A 19,707-nucleotide genomic window follows, 5' to 3' on the forward strand; every position below is an offset into this window, starting at 1 on the left:
TTTTTTTATTTTTTTGAGATTTATGTATGGAGTTTTCCATTTTTAATATTTGGTTAAACAAAATACATCTTTGTAAACAAACCCAGCACAAGGCCAACAAAAAAGGAAATATAAGCCGAAAAACAAAAAGCCTAGGATTGCCCCTTACTGGGCATCAGGGTCAGGCCTGCTCCCTTCCTTAAAGGTGGGGCTTTTTGCCCTTGGGCACTGGTATGGGTTCCTGTTCCTAAGCACCAGAATTGGATATGAACAGAGAAACAGCCCTGGTTTAAGCATCTTTGCATATCCCCTTGGCTATTGGACTCCATGGCGACTCCTTTAAAGTGCCATTTGCACAGGCCAAGACAGATTTGTGGATTGGGGTTTCCTCTTCTCAAGAAATGGCATACTATTGCTGACAGTGCCAGTGGACCCAAGGTCCTGCTTGTGACAGTCAGCAAGGTTGGCTGTATCTTCTGGCTGGTGGTGGTTAGAATGTCATTGTGCAGGGGTAAGGAGCTCCCTGTGGTGCCAAGCAGTTCTGGTGTAGAAAATGGTGCAGAAGAGATTGCGGCCAATTGCTGGGAGAGTATAATACAGTAGCCGCTTGGTGGCCTCTGTTACTCAGCATAAAAAAACGGCCTTGTTGGGTTGAAGATACATGTGCAGAAAAAGTGCTGGTATAAACATGCACTCCAGTCACAGTGGGGAGCAAGCCTCTGCTTCATCCCATTAAGCTTGCTCAGACTTGCCATGGAAGCCCTCGGCTGGCTTTGCTGCTGGAGGGAAGTCTGGCCAGTGGGGCAGCTCTCAGACCTGCCAAGACCACTGATCTGTAAGGAGTAGCCAGATCACTCCTGCTTGATTCCCTGGGCTTTTTAAAGATGAAATGAAACAACAACATGCATTCTGTGCAGTGTACCCCCTGACAGAGGTCCCCAAAGATTCCAACGAGGACTGCAGTGAGGTCCTGAAGCAGGAGAAGGAGGCCATGAGTGATGATGAGATTGTCAGTTTCTCCATCAGGTTCTACAAGGGAGTCAGGGATTGGGAGGAGAAGAAGGCCCATTGGAGAATGGGGATGAGACAAGGAGAAGACAGGAGTTTCCCGCGGTGTCCAGTAGCCATGACAGTCATGCGTCTTGCCAAGCAGGATGCTCAGCCAAGTACAAGATGGAAATTCTGTATGAGGACAGGCCTCAGAAGGAATACCTGCCCCCTCAAGTGTCATGTCCAGCCATCCTGTAGGAAGTTCACCTTGCCCACAGCACCCACTCCCTTGAGAGGGTACCAACACCAGCGGGGTGTTGGAGTTTGTTAGCAACAAGGCTCCCAGCCCTTTCAGCCTGCTAGCTACCTCCTTTTCTCTGTCAAGCCTAACCACTCCCTTCTGTGGCTCTCTTTGTTACCATGGGCCCCTGGCAACCCACCCTACATCCCCAAGTGTGCCTTCCACAGGGCCACCACAGTTGCCAACATAGGCACTTCTAACTGCCTGCAGATACCATCTTCCACTAGCAGGGGGCACAACATGACTGCCAAGGAGTGCCCGAGCCCCCTTCATCTTGAGGAAAGGGACCCTTGCCCTCCTTTTCTAGCCATGCCTCTCCACCCCTCCACTTTTTTCTGGGCCTTTTTGTCTACCTCTTCTACTTTCCCCAGCTCCTCCCACCTTAGGGGTAGAGGATGGGTTTTATAAATAAATCTATATGTATGTACATAGGGGAAAAACCTGATTGTTTCTCTAATAGAGAAAAGTATTGTGGGAGTAAGTGGGCCAGGAAACTATGTCAGAGGGCTTCTCCCAGGAGGTAAAACTTTGAGTTTGAATTCACTGTCTTTTCTAGCCATGCCTCTCCACCCCTCCACTTTTTTCTGGGCCTTTTTGTCTACTTCTTCTACTTTCCCCAGCTCCTCCCACCTTAGGGGTAGAGGATGGGTTTTATAAATAAATCTATATGTATGTACATAGGGGAAAAACCTGATTGTTTCTCTAATAGAGAAAAGTATTGTGGGAGTAAGTGGGCCAGGAAACTATGTCAGAGGGCTTCTCCCAGGAGGTAAAACTTTGAGTTTGAATTCACTGTCTATGTTCCCAAAGGACAGAACTAGGAGTGAGAACGATGAACAGTTATGATTCAGCATAGATTTTTGACTGAGTGTGAAGACCTCATTTAATCAAAGTTCTCTAACGTTTGGGTTTGTAAGGAAATGAAGTTTCTTTCCCTGGCAGAAGAATAGATACGGCAGAGACTTTATAAAGGGATTCAAGCATTAGATGATGGATGGACTAGATGACTTTCACAGCTGCCTCCAACCTCGAGAGTATACCATTCTGATCCCTAGCTGCATTTTCTCAGAAGTGAATGTTGCTGTGCTCTCCCAAGTTTGAAGAGGAGAAAAAAGTAGCTCTACTATAAATAATTTGGATGTATCTTTAAAATAATTATAACAAAATTAAATATATACAGTATCTAAAAATACAGTTATAACTAAATATAAATAAAGATCATGAATAAATGATATATTTACTTCAGTCTGTATTTCCTCTTTAGAACATTTGTTTCTTTTTTTTAGGCTGACAAGAATGGACCTAGTTTTCAAACTACTTTTGAAAACACTGAGCAAACACTTAAGGTAAGAAATTCTATTAAAGGAATATATCATATTTGAAAATAACCTTCTCTGGAAGTCTCCTATATCATTTGAGGAATATTTACAGGATAATTTGAGGAAATAATCAAGAACCAATACAAGTTATAAATTAACCTGATATCAAGCATGCTCTGTGTTTATGGTTCAGCTTAGTAAACGTTGTTTTGACTTCCTGTATCACATCCTAATGCCGTTAAAAGTTTTAGTATTATTTCTAAAGAATGGAGTGCTTTAGGCACATAGGAACTTTGATTTACAGAGAACCAGCAGGGTTCTGAACAAACCAAACTAGATACCATAGTTTAATGCAGGGGTAAAAAAAGTGTCAAATACAAAGAGAGATGTTGGAGTGTTTCTGAATTCCTACTACTTACATTGTGGCATAGAGGAAAAAGAGGTAAAATGTAGTTGTGGGCTACATTAAAACGAAAATGAGAGCAATGAGTTTTACATTACACTTTAGAAAGACAGAGGAATCTGTTGTGATATTTGAACCTTTCTCCTTTTTTATAGTTTTTATGTCCCTTTAATGTTTTGAAGAAATGAAAAAATTTCTTTTCTTGCTTATAAGCAAAGATTTCTTTATTTTATTTTAATTTATTAGTAGAAAATCACACATTCTTCAAAACAATTTGCATTGCTATCTTAGCTTTCGGGAATCAGTGTTTTAAAAAATGTAGTACTTTTTTTCCTGGAGGTTATATAGTTAAATGGTGGGACCATTGTTGAAGATCTAGAAAATCAATTAGTGACTGAGAAATCAAGATTATACTTTTTCTACTTAAATCTCATGAATGCCACATTTGGAATCATTTCTAGACATATCAGTGGCACATGGTAGAACCTGAGTTTCATCTTCTAGCTTATATGTTTTATATAATCATAATAAAGAGCCCATTGAAGATGCAGGAAACCAAATATGTGTTAAATAGCAGGATGACCATGAGAACAGATTACAGGCTCCTTGCCAGATATGCTTGGTAAATGGAATAATTAGTTTGCTTTGACACTCTAATGCACCACTGAAGTGTATAAGTATAATTTATTCTCCATATATACCCTATTCAAGGAGCCTGGGTTGTGAATCTTCCCTCTCTCTTTTCTCCTTCCAAGTGGTAGAAGGTAGAGATGCAAACTAAGTTGGAAGTTGTTTGAGTCCATTGTGGAGGCTACTGGTATAGTTATCCTGGAAAAACTAATATTATTTTAAAAACATTTTTAGGTAGCTTTTTCATCTTTAAATCTGTTGCTGCAAACGCAAGCTCTTCTCTCTTCTATTAATTATCTGACAACCATTATTCCATCAGACGGTCAAAACATGGGTGATGCTAAAGAGGTACAAATTCCAACTGAAAAGCAAGAAAAGATTTCAGCATTGCAGAAGGGTATGAAAAATACTTCTTTCTTTCTTTTTCGCAAGGGTTTTAGAATTCTAGAGCTACATGAGGAATCTTAGATCGTGTCTAATTCGGTCATTTACATACTATTCCCCCCCCCCCCTTTAGCTTTCTTCAAATAAAATCTTGTGTAGGTCAGTCTTTGAAATTTGCTATATAACTACTTGTTAAATTGTTCTTTGAAAGTTGTCACCTCTCTTCATATATTATATTTCATGGTAAGGAAATAACTGAAACTGTGGAACTGTTTCTCTCTACTTGTTAAATAGTACTTTGAAAATTTGCTCTCTACTTGTTAAATAGTACTTTGAAAATTATCAGTTTTCTGAATATATGTTATATTTCACAATAAAAAATGTAAAAAAACCTCTTATGTAGGAACATGATATATAATGTAGTCAGTTCTGTTCTTTTAAAAAAATGTTTGTTTTTTTTCTTGTGTTTATTTCGGTGGTATGGGGATGCCATTAGGCGGGTAATAAGAGAAGAGGACCTATATTTTCAGTGAGATCTTCCTTTCCTTTCAGTGCCTCCAGAAGGGGCTCCACAGAGAGTTAGTCTTCTCTTCCATTTTACAAATAAGAAAACCAGGATCCAGAGACATGAAGGCAAGAGTGCAAGGATAGTGTATAACTGGTCAAGAGCGCAGGTTTCAGATCAGAAAGAACTCACTTTAAATCCTGACCGTGCTACTTAACACAATGTGACCTTAGGCACATAATTTAACTTCTTTGAGTTTCGCTGTCCTTAATTTAGTTTTACCTTGCTTTTAAATTATAAAAATAACACATCTCACTTTTAAAATGCAAACTCTGCAGAATATATAAAATTTTAAAAGTATTTGAAATCTTTAGGAGCTTATTATTTTAACAGAATTGTGGCTCTTTTAATGTAGGGAAGAATCCTTAATAGATTTTAGATTACTAGAATCCAATTGTAATAGACTTTGTTTTATTTGTAGTGATTGTATCCTCTAAAGATAGTGACATTATTGCCTTCAGGCTGTTTGCCAAGTTGAATGCTTTCTGTGTCATTGTTTGTGATGAAAAGAACAATATTGCTGAAGTCAAAATTCAAGGTAAAGTTTCTCTTGGTATTAAAAATTGGTTAAAAAATAAGCTTTTTTTTTTTTTTTGTATTGCTAAAGAATATGCAAATAGAGGGCTCTGAGCTGTGAAGCTGGAATGATGTAATTGAGTTGCATCTCTTTGAGATGAAAATGTTGGTCAGAATCTGACCATAAAACTGAATCACATAACTGGTGTTTGAACCTGAGAATTGTTTCAGAGTTAGAAAGGATTACCAGTGTCAAGACTGGGATACTATTGAAGAGTTTGGATAAGTGTCACTCCAGAATTCAGGGTTAATTCTATGAATAAGTTTTATCTTGTATGAAGGCAAAGCAACCTTATAATGAATAAAGCCTCTGAGTCAGTTATGTTCTTTTAGGCAAAAGATGCTCAAACTCATCTAGCTTTTTCTCTAGCCCTGTCTTTACCAGATCTTTGTGATCTATGTTTAATGATATTCCTGGAGAATTTAAAAGCCAGCAAATTATTTTTTTTTTCTTTTCCAAACTGGCAGTGCCTCTATTGGTCTGAATTTGACTTGTGAAACATTTTTATGACTTCCATGTAAATCACTGCATGTAAAATATAAAGGTGTTACTTAAATCTTGAGGTAATCTATTTGTACCAGGTGTGGTATTTTTTTCTGAAGACTGAAAATTCAGATAATTATATTTTAATGAATTTGTAGGTTTCATTGTTTATAAAACTAAGAAGATCTAATACAGAATTTATTTGTCAATTGGGAATTCAAACAATGCTAAATATTTTAATGTTATCACCCCCAAAATAAATTCATGCAGTGAAAAGAAAGATATTATTTATGATAGATCTATAGAAATTATAATAATACACTTTTTTTTTCAGGCCTTGATTCCTCCCTTTCTCTTCAGTCAAGAAAACAGTCACTATTTGCCAGACTGGAAAATTTTATTGTCACAGATGTTGATCCTAAGACAGTTCATAAAAAAGTAGGTGAAAGTAAATTGACATTACTATTTTTTTGATGACTGAGTATTAGTGAAATATATTTGATAGAAAATTTTTTCTGTAAAGATTGTGTATAGAAAATTTTAAATATGAACCCTTTTCTGAATGGGATTTTAAATTTGGCATTATGTTCTTGGATGGAGTACATTCAGAGCTTTGTTTTTCAGGCTGTCTCAATAATGGGAAATGAAGTTTTTCGTTTTAACTTGGATTTGTATCCAGATGCTACTAAGGGAGATTCCTATACTGACATGTCCAAAGTGGATGGTGTGGTATCACTGAATGTTGGCTGTATTCAGATTGTGTATCTTCATAAATTCCTCATGTCCCTTCTGGTAAAATTACTATTGATTCTTCAACATAGAAATACTTAAATAAGTCTGTTAATTATGATGCAAATCTTATAAATTTTTTGATTTTAGGGTGGGCATTATTCTGATTATAGATGGTACTTATGTATTAATATAGAGGTCAAAACTTCTCTTTACAGGCAGCTGAAATATGAATGATTTAATGATTTTTGCCTAGAACTGGTACTGATAATAATTTTGCTGGAACATAATGAATCCATATTTTCAGGTACAAAAGCTACTGAAAATGTTTTTTCCTTTGTTCCATAGCCATATAATATTAGCCCTGGTCAGGTAGCTCATGGTTATGAATGAATTAGCAGGAAATTTCCTCTTAACACTAGAAAAATAGGGCTGAAAGTTATTTACTGGAAAAAAAATCAACATATATAGAAAAAGAAGTTGGTGTTATTTATGTGTCTGTCTTATGTTTGATTTTCTCCTTTTATGCTTTATGTACACAGAACTTCCTGAACAATTTCCATGTTGCCAAAGAGGCTCTAAGTGTTGCCACGGCCCAGGCTGCAGAAAAGGCTGCCACTAGTGTGAAAGATCTTGCCCAGAGGAGTTTCCGTGTTTCCATCAATATTGATTTGAAAGCACCAGTTATAGTCATCCCACAATCTTCCGTTTCTACCAGTGCGGTAGTGGTAGACCTTGGGTTAATCAGAGTTCAAAATCAGTTTGGTCTGGTATCTGGCGAAGACTGCTTAAACCCTCCAGTTATTGATAGAATGGACGTGCAGCTAACAAAGCTTAAACTTTCTAGGTATGCTCTTTCAGTAATTATGGATTTTAGTATTATGTTAATCATTTCCATGAAATTTAATGACCTTCAAAATTCATACCCTAAATACTTTTGACAAAGAACAGTTTATTTTTTAATCAACTTCTTATCTTGATAAAACCTTTAAACCTACAGAAAAGTTACAAGAATAGTACCAGGAACACACACATCTTTCACCTGGATTCACCAGTTTTTTATGTTTATTTTAGCTCTTTCTATATACAGGTTATTATTATTTAAAACATTTTTTGCTAAACCATTTGAGAGTAGACATCTTGACCCTTCAAGCCTAAACACTTTAGCAGGTGTCTCCTAAGAACAAGGATATTCTCTTTCATAATTACAATGCAATTACCAAACTCTGGAAATTTAACATTAATGTAATACTATTATCTAATGTATGGCCCATATTCATATTTTACCAGTTGTCCTAATAAAATCCATCATAGTAATTTTCCCTCCAGTCCAGGATCACACATGGCATTTAATTGTATCCTGGTGGTCCTGAAGGGGATTCTGTACTGATAAACACTTATTCTGAAATTGTTTTTTCAGCCTTTCTTTGTGTTTTATGAGGAAGGCAGTTTTAAAGAGTATAGTCCAGTCATTTTATAGAATGGCTCTCAATGTTTTTTAAAAATTCATATCGTGATAACATCTATACAATACAAAATTTCCCATTTTAATCACTTATGTATGTAGAAGTGGAATTGGTGGGTCATATGGTAAATCTGAGTTTAACTTTCTGAGGATCCGACAAACTGTTTCCACAGCGCTGCAATACTTTACATTCTGAACAACAATATATAAGAGTTCCTATTTCTCCATATCCTCGCCAACACTTGTTATTTTCCATTTTTTAAATAGTAGGCCTTGTAGTGGGTGTTAATGGTGTCTCATTGTGGTTTAAATTTGCATTTCCCTGATGGCTAATGGTGTTGAGCATCTTGATTGACTATTTGTGTATCTTCTTTGGAGAAATGATTATTTTCAATCCTTTAGTCATTTTTTTTAAATGTGATTTTACTGAGATATATTCATATACCATACAGTCCATTCAAAGTATATGATCAGTGGTTCACAATTTCATCACATATTTGTGCATTCATCACCATGATCATTTTTAGAACATTTGCATTACTCCAGAAAAGAATTAAAAAGAGACAAGAAGACCCCACGCACCCCATACTCCTTACAACCCCTGCTCTTGTTGACCACTAGTATTGCTCTCTACCCAATTTTAAGTCTTATAATAGAGGTAGGTTAACTAAGACAGTGTAGTATTGTCAGCCTTTGCTCATTTTTAAGTTGGGTTGTTTCTCTTATTGTTGTTAAGTTGTAGGCATTCTTTATGTATTCTGGTAATTGAACACTTGTTAGATAAACGGCTTCCAAATATTTTCTCCTATTTAGTAGATTGTGTTTTCACTTTCTTGATAATGTCCTTCAATGCATAAAGGTTTTTACTATTGATGAGGTCCCATTTATCTATTTTTTCTATTATTGCTATTGCTTTTGGTGCCGTGTCTAAGAATTCATTGCATAGTTCAAGCTCCTAGACATTTTCCCCTATGTTTTCTTCTAAGAGTTTTGCGGTTTTAAGTTTTTGTATTTAAGTTGTTGATTTGTTTTGTGTTAATTTTTGTTCTTGTTGTGAGGTAGGAATCCACTTTCATTCTTTTGCATGTGTATATCCAGTTTTCCCAGCAGCATATGTTTAAGAGACTATTCTTTCCCCATCGAGTGGACTTGGCACCCTTGTCAATAATCAGTTGTCCTTAGATGTGTGGGTTTTTTTCTAAACTCTCAGTTGTACTCCACTAGTCTGTCTGTCATTTTACCAGTACTACACTATTTTGAGTACTGTGGCTTTAATACGTTTTGAAATCAGGAAGTATGAGTCCTCCCACTTTTTTTTTTTTTTTTTTTTCTTTTTCAAGATAGTTTTAGCTCTTCAGGGCCCTTTGCCATTCCATATGAATTTGATGATTGGTTTTTCCATTTTTGCAAAAAGAGCTGCTGGAATTTTGATTGTGATTGCATTGATTCTGTACATTACTTTGGGTAGTATTCACATCTTAACAATATTAAGTCTTTCAATCCATGGATGCAGGATGTCTTTTCATTTATTTAGGCCTTCTTTAATTTCTTTCAGCCATGTTTTGTAGTTTTCAGTCTACAGGTTTTTTACATCCTTCGTTACATTTATTCCTAGATATTTTATTCTTTTAGATGCTGTTTGTGAATGAAATTGTTTTCTTGATTTCCTTTTTGAATTGTTCATTGCCGGTGTATAGAAACAACTGATTTTTGTGTGTTGATCTTGTACTTTCAGTTTTTTTTTTTTTTTTCTTGTTTTCCCTTGATTTGATTCAGCTTGTACATTTTTGGCTGGAATACTGTGTAAGACATGATATACTCATATATCCTCAGTGTTCACATCCAGTGACACATGAGGTCAGCTTGTGGAGAATTCATTTTAAAATAAGTTTTTAGTCCATTTCAGAATAGTTAATTATTCAGAATCAAAAAGTAATGATTATAAGGCTAATCAAGAAAATAATCCTGGAGAGGAGCTTTATGAAACCTCTTAGAAAATGCTAACTGTTCACCTTGCGGTTTTTTGTCTTTAATCTCTATACAGATATACATATCTATCCTTGAACAACTGTATTTGATTATCTTCCCCATATCTTAAACTACATGAGTTTCTTTTTAAAATTTGTTCAATTTATCCCCTGTATACTGTTTAAAAATGTTTTTTTAATGGCCTGTATATTGTATATTTTAATCTATACCTGCTAGTGCATTATGGCTTCACTTAATTATGGATTCAATTTTGAAGCCACTCAAACAACAATTTTAAATCAGTATTTAGAGTAGTAACTTTTGACCTTGTGATTCTTTGTGATATGTTGGATTTTTTTCCCTATTTTATACATAAGTAACAATTATACTTTTCACTAGGACAGTGATCCAGCCAGACATCTCCCATCCTGATGTTCAGTTATTGCACCCAATTAATTTGGACTTTTCTGTAAATCGGAATCTAGCTGCATCTTGGTACCACAAGGTGCCTGTTGTGGAAATAAAAGGGCATCTTGATTCAATGAATGTAAGTATTTATGTGGAAAAAAACTTTGTTATTTAAATTTGGACTCTGAAGACTTTTTCAGTATAAATCCAAATGAAATGTAGCATGTTTTACTGGATGGTGTTATAAGAAAAATTTCAGTAAGATGCTGTCCAACAAGAAGCTCTTTATTATTTTAAGTAGAATTTAATCTTCAATTAAATATGACAACTTTTAAATTTGGTGTAAGTACACATTACCAGAAATCTGTGTGTAAATTGTTTTAGTATGTCATATTGTATCTCATTTTGTAAATTATGTACATACACATATTTTTATGGGTAGCTAAGTACCTCTAAGATAATTACGACATTAAGGGAAATGCCTATTTTTTAATATTGAAGATAGCCTTTTTATTGCACTGGAAGTGTTATTGTTTAAAAAATAGAATTTATGCATATTCTGAATTTGTCACTTTTTTTAATGATCACATTTTTTAATCATAATTAACTTTCAGTAAGGATAATATAAGTTAATGGAGCTAATATTGACTCATAAATCACATTGCTCTTCTAAAATCATTTTCTCATCTTTGAAAATAAAAATTTTAACATGAAATAGGTAATGAAATATTTGAATGGGCAGAGATTATAGAACATTTCAGCCTGTGTTAGGATTATTTGATTCCTCATGTTTTGTTACTAGGAATTAATTTTCTGTATCAAAATTGTTTCATTTAAAAATGAAATATATTTATCTTTTCTTTTAATATAATATTTCACAGGTTAGTCTAAATCAAGAGGATCTTAATCTTTTATTTAGAATACTAGTGGAAAATCTTGGTGAAGCTACAGAAGACTTGGTTAAAGAGAAAACAAGAAAACAAGAGACAGGTAAGACAGTGACAGCAGGTGATGTAAGCGATATGTCTGTTTAGCTTACAATTTATTGGGGAAGACAGACAATAAAATGATATTTACCAATTGTGAGTTGTATTACCAAGAAAGTAAGCAAGATGCTGTTGAATGAAACCATAATTGGAGATGATTGATTTCTTTTAGTTAAGCAATCAGTTATTGTTTCAGATTTTTTTTCAAACTTGCATGAGTTTGGAGGAGGTCATAAAGAAGGGTTTCTAAGCAGTAATAGATTCTTGAAATCATTACTGAATTTACTTGTATAGAAAAGAATCATTTGCATAGGCTTTAGTGACATACTTGATCTGATTTTAGTAATGCTTGGTTGTAAAATACCTGGAAGAATTGCAATGGCTGATAAATTAACACTTTCCCAAAGATACTGAAAAAATTGTATTGCAATAAAAATACTAAGAGAATTTAAATTAGTTACAATGGCTCTTTTAACTTAATGATAAAGTAACTACTAGACTTCTTTTTTAAGGTGTATGTATGCATATGTATACGCATACATGCACACACACGTATGTGTGTATATATATGTATTGTTTTTCATTTTAAGCTTTTTTACTGTATGTTAATACATAAAGTACACAAATATTAATTATACAATTCAATGAATTTTCACATATGGGTATACCCGTGTAACTACCATGATTAAAGCAGAACATTTTCAGTACCCCACAAGGGTCCCTCATGCCCTTTACCAGTCATTACCAACACCCACTCCCCTCACCCCCAAGTTTACCCAAACATAGCTAGCATGCTAACGTGTAATACCATAGTGGATTAGTTTTATCTTTCCTGAAATTTCATATAAATGGAATCATATAGAACATACTCTTTGGTGTTTGGCTTCTTTTGTTCAACACTTTGTTTGTGAGATTCATCCATATTATTTTATGTAGTACTAGTTTGCTCATTTTATGCTGTGCAGTATCTAATTATAATTAATTAATTAATTATATAATGCATCAACATTTATTTATCCATTCTATCCTTGATGGGCATTTAGGTTGTTTTCAGTTCTTGCTTATCGTGAATAAAGTTGGTATGAATGTTATTGAACTGGTATTTTGATGTGCTTATGCACTTTTTTTTTTTGGGTGGGAATCTAGGAGTGGAATTCCTGGGTCATAATTAGGCTTCTGTTTAGCTTCAGTAACTTATGCCAAATTATATCAAACAGTGTTTCAAGAGCTTATATGAATTAATATTCCTACCAGCAATGTATGAGAATTCCTGTTGCTTCATGTTTTCACTAGTACTTGGTATTGGTATTCTTTTAAAATTTAGCCATTTTTGTGGCTATATAGTAGTATCTCACTGTGGGTTTCATTTGTTCCCTGATTACTGATGAGGTTGAATACATTTTCATATGCTTATTGGCCATTTGAATATCCTCTTTTGTGATGTGATTATTCACGTCTGTTGGCCTTTATTTGTTATTTTTATTAAGATGTTTGTCTTTTTTTTTTGTATTAGAATTCTTTGTGCATTCTGGGTATGAACTCTTTACTGGTTATGTGTATGATATGAATATGTGTTGGCATATGTGAATAAATATCTTCTCTCTGTGGTTTGCCATCTTACTCCTTTTTAAAACCAAAAAATTATTGTCATAGCATATATACAACATAAAATTTTCCATTTTGACCAATTTCAATTATACAATCATTGATATTAATTATATTGACAGTGTTGTGCAAGCCTCACCTCTATTAACAAAACTTTTTCACATCCCAAACAGAAACTGTCTTTTGTTGAATTGAATTTGTTAATTTTAATGAAGTCTACTTTATCAGTTTTTTAAATGGTCTTTGCTTTTTATTTCATGTTTACGAAATACATGCCTATCCCAGCAACTATTTTGTAAAAGCTAAATATTTGCCTGAATTATTTCCCCTGGATCCCATTATGATTAGAACAGTGCTGGAATAAGATAATAGATAAGAAATCTTGTCCTAAGCATTGTTTTTTTTCAAAGGTAATAATTCAGCATTGGTGTTCAATATAGGTATCTGGTGAACTAGTGGTCATGGATAATGTTAATTGCAATAATATAGTTAGCTAATGTAATAATATTGAGAGGTAGTTAAGAGTGAAGGCTATAAAGTCAGATTTGTGAATTTGGACTCCACCACTTGCCATTTGTGTTACATTGGGAAAGTTACTGAATGTCTGAATTGAATGTGTCTTTACTTCAAAGGCTTGTAAGAATTAAATAAGATAATCCACATACGGCCTTTAGCATAGTGTCTGGCACATAGTTAAGCCTTTAACAAGTGATAGCTGTTATTATTATTGAGCATTACAGTTTAGAAAGCAATTTTGCATTTCAGATGTGAATTTCAGAAAAAGATCATATTTGTATACCTTTGCTTGTGTTTTTTGGTATCAGAAGCTCTTACCTCCCCCCCTTTTCCCCTTTTCGAAACTTGTCCTTCTAATGATTTAGCCGTATAAAACTCCATTCTGTTTACAAATCCTGTCATGATGTGTTATTTCTCTATGTTTTTCCACAATCTCTTACCTTATTTCTGGAATGTCTCCTCTGTGTAGACTCTTCAATGCTACGTGAATGGCACCTTCTCTATTAAGCCTTTGTTGACCTCCCCATAAAGTGTCATGTATTGTTCTTTGCTTTCTGTGCATTTTTGTACATAGTTTATTAGCATTTGCCCACATAACGTGATGAGGTGTGATATGCTTATTTTGTTTGTTTGTGTTTTAAATGTATATGTGTCTTACTAAACTGTGAACTTTCCAATGGCTAGAGTTGTCTGTTTCTGATCTGTGGATTTTCAGTGCCTTCCTCAATAAATGTTTCAGGAAGAAATATGTGTGTAGGGACAAATGAATTTCTTTTAAACATCTTTAGGTGAAATTAAAGAGCTACTTGAAATCGCTACATCACAACAAAATGTATGTGCTTCACAAGACACTTTAACAGCTGGAGTGGAAGAAATTAGATCTGTAGACATCATTAATCTGCTGCTAAATTTTGAAATCAAAGAGGTTTGTAACTTTCATCTGTTTTTTTAAAGTGAAGTGAATAAATAGTGAATATTTGTAGTTATTCACCTCTTTTAAAATAAACTTGGGGTTATTGACATGGATGAAAAATATTGTACATAGTCTGTTTACATGTAGCTGTGATATTTTAAAATTTGAGAGTTTGTTAAAGATGAGTTATATTTGAGAAATATAGTATATCATAGAGAAAGTGGTAGAATATCCTATGGCATGCTTTTTGAATAATTTTATGACAGTTGGATTTGAGATTCTTTAGATTTCATATAAGAAAGGAAGGAAAAGAAAACAGTTACAAAGAATTCCTTTGTAAATTTTAGAAACCCTTAATAGAATAGAAAAACACAGTATTTCTATATTTTTGAATATTGTTACATAACCAGTACATGCTTCCCATCTGCAGATTCTTGAGGAAACGTTAAATGTATTTATTTAAATTAATTTATTCACACAGTCAAAAAATATTCATTGTTTGTGCTAGTTGTTAAGGATACAGACGTAAAAGTCATAGATTCTGAATTCAAACAATAAAATAATTTAAATTTTTCTAAGTGCTTTCGCTAAAAATGTGTCCAGGGTGCATTTGGAGCATGTGTTAGTGATGGTAGGGAGGAAGCATCTAAGCAGCCTGAGAGAATCAGGGAAGATTTCCTGGAGGAAGTGACACTAGATAACACTAGTAAATAACACTAGATAGGATTTGCAGGCACAAATGGAAGTCAACATCCTTATATTGTGTGAATTTTTGGTTTTATCACTCTGGATGGTTATTAAAATGTAGACTTCATTGTGTATTAGTGACATCATTTGTGATAATGCTGGTACCTTTTTCTAGGTTGTGATTACTTTGATGAAAAAAGCAGAAGAAAAAGGAAAACCTTTACATGAACTAAGTGTGTTGCAGCTTGGAATGGAAGCTAGAGTTAAAACCAATGACATGACTGCTAAAGCTTATCTAAAAAAAATTAGTATGCGATGCTTTGATTTCAGTGGTAAGTGTGTGAGGTGTGGTCTGCATAAATTATTCTTGTAAAAGGCAGATGATCCTCACCTTATCAATGTTAAGCATGTGTATTGGTGTTATAATTATTTAGCTAAATTAAATTTATTACATTGATAAAAAGGAATTTTATATTTTAAAACTTTACTATCTTATATAGTTATTTAGTATAAAGTTAGAATGTATCTCAATACACATATATATTTACCATATGGTAGAGTATATATTAAAAATGAAGCACATGTCTTCAGTGTCTGTATATAGCACTTCAGTTCTTATAAAAAGAAACATTTCATTATAACTGTGCCCTGAGAAGTGATTTATTAGGAAATCATAGCCTAGTTACAATTCCCAGGCACAGAGCCTAGGGATCCCTTTGAAAAGTGTTTGTTTACTAGGAAGTATAACTTATTGTTTTTTATTTATTTTTAAATGGCATGAGCTTATATAGTGCTCTAGTAAACTAATCAAGGCCCAGGCTGAATGGGCAAGGCCATACCTCCATGGAAATTATCCAGTCAGAGTTATCACCTACAATTGGGTGGTTTGCATCTCCATGAAAACAATCAAGGAATTCCAATCTAATCAACACTAATACATCTGCCCCCACAAGATTGCATCAAAGAATATGGCTTTTTCTGGGAGAGATAATATATACAAACCGGCACACCTCTCTTACCCCAAAATAAACTAAGTCATTGTTTAGTGAATATCCTTGATCTTTTAAATTCACTTTCTAAATTGCATCAGGCCAACTTTTAAAGTCGCTATGAGTTTTTAGAATTTACTATAGAAACTCTATGAGGTATATTTGAGTAAAGACAACTTATATTGAGAATAATTCCTAGCTCATGTATTTTATAGCTTTGTTCTCTAATATATTGTGATTTGTTCAAATGAATAATGCCAGTAGTACGAAATGTTGTAACAATTATAGTTGACTGGTGCTAGTTTTTTTTGTTTGTTTGTTTTTATGCAGTTTTTTGTTTTTTTTTTTAACAAAATCACGTTTATGGGGATATGGTTTATATATAGTAAAATTCACCCTCTCTACTGTACAATTCTATGAATTTTGAGAAGCATACATATTTGTGTAACTAGTCCTGTTTTAAAACGTTTAAAATTTTTAAGAGACTTGTTGGATCAACCCTACCCTTTTCTCTTTTAGACTCTAAAGGAGAACCTCTTTACATTATTAACTCTTCTAACATAACTGATGAACCCCTTCTCAAAATGTTGTTGACAAAGGTACCTCATTTCATTTCTACAATTCTTTATAATTTGAACATGCAGAGTTACATATATCACCCCCCCATGCTTAATTTTCTTCTCTGAAAGTTTTTATTCTGTAACTGGTTGTTTATGGGGAACTAGTAAGCATCTGACAATCTTGGATACTTTTATTAACCCTCTGAGTTACCCTATGATTTTTAATAAATGAGCGTAATTCAAAGTTCTGTTGTAATCTGAAGCAAAATTTGTGTCATCTGGATATACTGGCATTTTCCCCTTCCTTTAGCATTTCCTCCCCAAAAGGATAAAAAATTTGAGTTTTTGCTTCTATAGGATGTGAGAAATACTTATTTTTTGGAAATGTTCTTCTTTCTCTTTAAAAATGTTATGTTTATAGTCTTTTAATAGCATACTTTGTAAAGCAAAAAATATATATATTTTCAATGGGTGAATTTTTGGTGTCTGTAATTCAGTAGTTTAACCCTCTACCATTTGTAGGCAGACAGTGATGGACCAGAATTTAAAACCATTCATGACAATACCAAACAGAGAGTAAAGGTAAATCTTTTATAATACTCTATAAGGCTGAGTTGTGTTAACAATCAAATCTAGCTTCATAGCCATTTCCAGTTATAAGATTGTGAGATCTATAATTAGAATGAGAGTGGCAATAATAATAGATTCAATATTGTAGATACGTGAAATGGATATAGAGTTAAAATAAAGTTTCTTAAAGAAAGTTGGTTTGATTTCTTAAATGATTATTTGTTTTCGAGAGGTGAATTAATGATTACTTTGCTGAGTATACAAATAATACAATTATTTGTATATAAATTACATATGAAAACTTATATACATATCTCTCTATATAAAACATAAAATTTGCTATTCTAAGCTTTTTTAAGTGTACCATCCAATGGCATTAACTATATTTACAGTGTTATGCAACTGTAATCACCATCCAGTATCAAACACTTTTATCATCCAATACAGAAACTCTATATCCATTAAACAATGGCTCACGGTCCCCTCTCCCTAGCCCCTGGTAACCTGTAATCTACTTTGTGTCTTTATGAATTTGTTTATTCTAAATATTTCATATAAGTGACATAATACATCTGTCCTTTTGTGTCTGACTTCTTTGACACAACATGATGCCTTCAAGGTTCATCCATGTTGTAGCACGTATCAGAACTTCATTCCTTTTTATAGCTAAGTAGTATTCCTTTGTGTATATATACCATATTTTGTTTATTCATTTGTTGATGGACCCTTGGGTTGTTTCTACCTCTTTGCTATTATAAATAGTTCTGCTGTGAATATTGGTGTACAAATATCTAAGTCCCTGCTTTCAGTTCTTTGGGATATATATATGTAAGAGTGGATATGCTGGATCATATAGTAATTCTATGTTTAACTTTCTGAGGAACTGACAAGCTGTTTTCCATAGCAGCTGCACCACATTCCCACCAACAATCTATAAGAATTCTAATTTTTCCACACCCTTGCCAACACTTCTTATTTTCTGTTTTTTGGTAATAACCATCCTAATATTTGTGAAGCAACAAATAATACACTTTTAAAGGGAATTTTGTTAATCTTGGTACATTGTGGTTATTTGACCTAGTGTTGATGGAAGCATTAAACAGTTGAATTATCTGTCTCCTTAAAGACTAGAATAAGATTAAGAACAAGGCTAAAGCATGGCCCAAAACAGTGCTTAGAGTCCAGCTGAGCATATATAACCTGTCTTGAAACTACTGGAAATGTGGCTTAGGGCCTGATAGTATTTCTGAGACTATTTATCAGGCTTAAGGCCTGACAGTGTTTCTCTATATCTAAGTTAAAACTCATCACATTCGGTTGGTATTAGAATTAGGATCAGATATGGGGGTGGGCAGAATGTTGAATTATTGTCTGTAAAGATAAACACTGTTAAAGCGAGGTTTTTTTTTTTAAGGCCTTTAATTGGTCTATTCTTGTGCTACTTGTATATGTCGAAGCTTAACATTAAAATGTTACCATATCTGAACTCTGCCTCTCTGTTTATCATTTTAGGTTTCATTTTCATCCTTAGACTTAATACTTCATTTGGAAGCTTTACTGTCCTTCATGGATTTTTTATCAACTGCTATTCCATCCTCTGAACCTCCTTCTTCTGAGAAGGAGTCTGAGCTGAAAACACTTGTGGGGGAGTCCAGAAGTATTGCTGTCAAAACTGGTATTGACTTTTGAGTCATGGTCTAATGCTTTTGTCTGAACTTTAATAATCATATAATAACTTGTATCTTCAAGCTAAGATAAACATTTAGCACCTTGAAGTTATAGTTGCTCTAACTGCTGCTCTAACAGATTAGGTTTGCTTCAAAAGAAAACAAATTTTATCCCCTATGGGATTATAGGGTAATTTAATGAGGGCTTTAAGATGTGTTGTTTCATATTAATCATGTATTTATATTTGATCTCACTGTTCAGCTTTTACATAAAAGTTGTGTATACTTTGCATTGATGCCTTTTTGCAGCCTTCATTCCAGTGATAGTGAGAAAGGAAGAAATTTAAATGTGAATACAGTCATGCATAGTAACAAAAGCCCATTTCAATCAGTTAAGTAAACCAACCCAGTATTCAACACTTTTTTTGAGTGCTTTGGGGGGCATTGAAGAGGGTGGATCTCATCGAAGACACAGAATCACTTTGGTTTCTAACCAAAACTGTATTTGGCTCATACACATATATGGGATACATGTTTCCAGGCATATGATTTGTGTTATGAAATGGCTGGCTATATGAAGTATCCTAAGTGAATAAAGAACATGTGCCTATTTTTGTTAAACCCATATCATTTAAATTATTTTTCTCTAATAACGTATGATGTGAATATCTAATATCTAGTAACTTAATTTTTAGACCAGTTTGAATTTTGTCTATATTTATGACATTTTCCAAGTGTAAAACTGTCAGTACTGGTAGCCCTGATACAGTGATCTCAATTTTTTTTTTTAACCAGGGATTAGAGCACTAATTTTGCTATAAACTAGAGTAAAAGAGTTTTACCTTCTTTGTCTGGAATGTGCTTGTCACATTAACATCCTTAGAAATGTATCTTTTTTATAGGTTGTATACATACAGTGCCTACACAACACAGTTGAGTAAATGTAAAAGCAATATTAACATGAACACTTATCCAGTTATGCTATAGAATGGGCTTCTGGTTTGAATATGCTA

The 19,707-nt window shown here is 33.7% G+C and overlaps 1 protein-coding gene across 4 annotated transcripts in view; it reads left to right on the forward strand.

The window, feature by feature from the left end:
- Positions 1–19,707, forward strand: part of VPS13C (vacuolar protein sorting 13 homolog C) — a 202,275-nt gene that overhangs the window by 96,863 nt on the left and 85,705 nt on the right. For all 4 annotated transcript variants that reach the window (XM_037833799.1, XM_037833801.1, XM_037833798.1 and 1 more), the window contains exons 28-40: positions 2,557–2,616; positions 3,857–4,019; positions 4,993–5,109; positions 5,966–6,069; positions 6,256–6,423; positions 6,903–7,207; positions 10,193–10,340; positions 11,083–11,191; positions 14,097–14,233; positions 15,084–15,240; positions 16,417–16,496; positions 16,980–17,039; positions 18,540–18,702. In XM_037833799.1, coding sequence (XP_037689727.1) covers positions 2,557–2,616; positions 3,857–4,019; positions 4,993–5,109; positions 5,966–6,069; positions 6,256–6,423; positions 6,903–7,207; positions 10,193–10,340; positions 11,083–11,191; positions 14,097–14,233; positions 15,084–15,240; positions 16,417–16,496; positions 16,980–17,039; positions 18,540–18,702 — 1,771 coding nt within the window. The remainder of the gene's footprint in view (positions 1–2,556; positions 2,617–3,856; positions 4,020–4,992; positions 5,110–5,965; positions 6,070–6,255; positions 6,424–6,902; positions 7,208–10,192; positions 10,341–11,082; positions 11,192–14,096; positions 14,234–15,083; positions 15,241–16,416; positions 16,497–16,979; positions 17,040–18,539; positions 18,703–19,707) is intronic.

The sequence above is a fragment of the Choloepus didactylus genome, chromosome 4 (assembly GCF_015220235.1).
Source record: "Choloepus didactylus isolate mChoDid1 chromosome 4, mChoDid1.pri, whole genome shotgun sequence".
Lineage (NCBI taxonomy): Eukaryota > Metazoa > Chordata > Mammalia > Pilosa > Megalonychidae > Choloepus > Choloepus didactylus.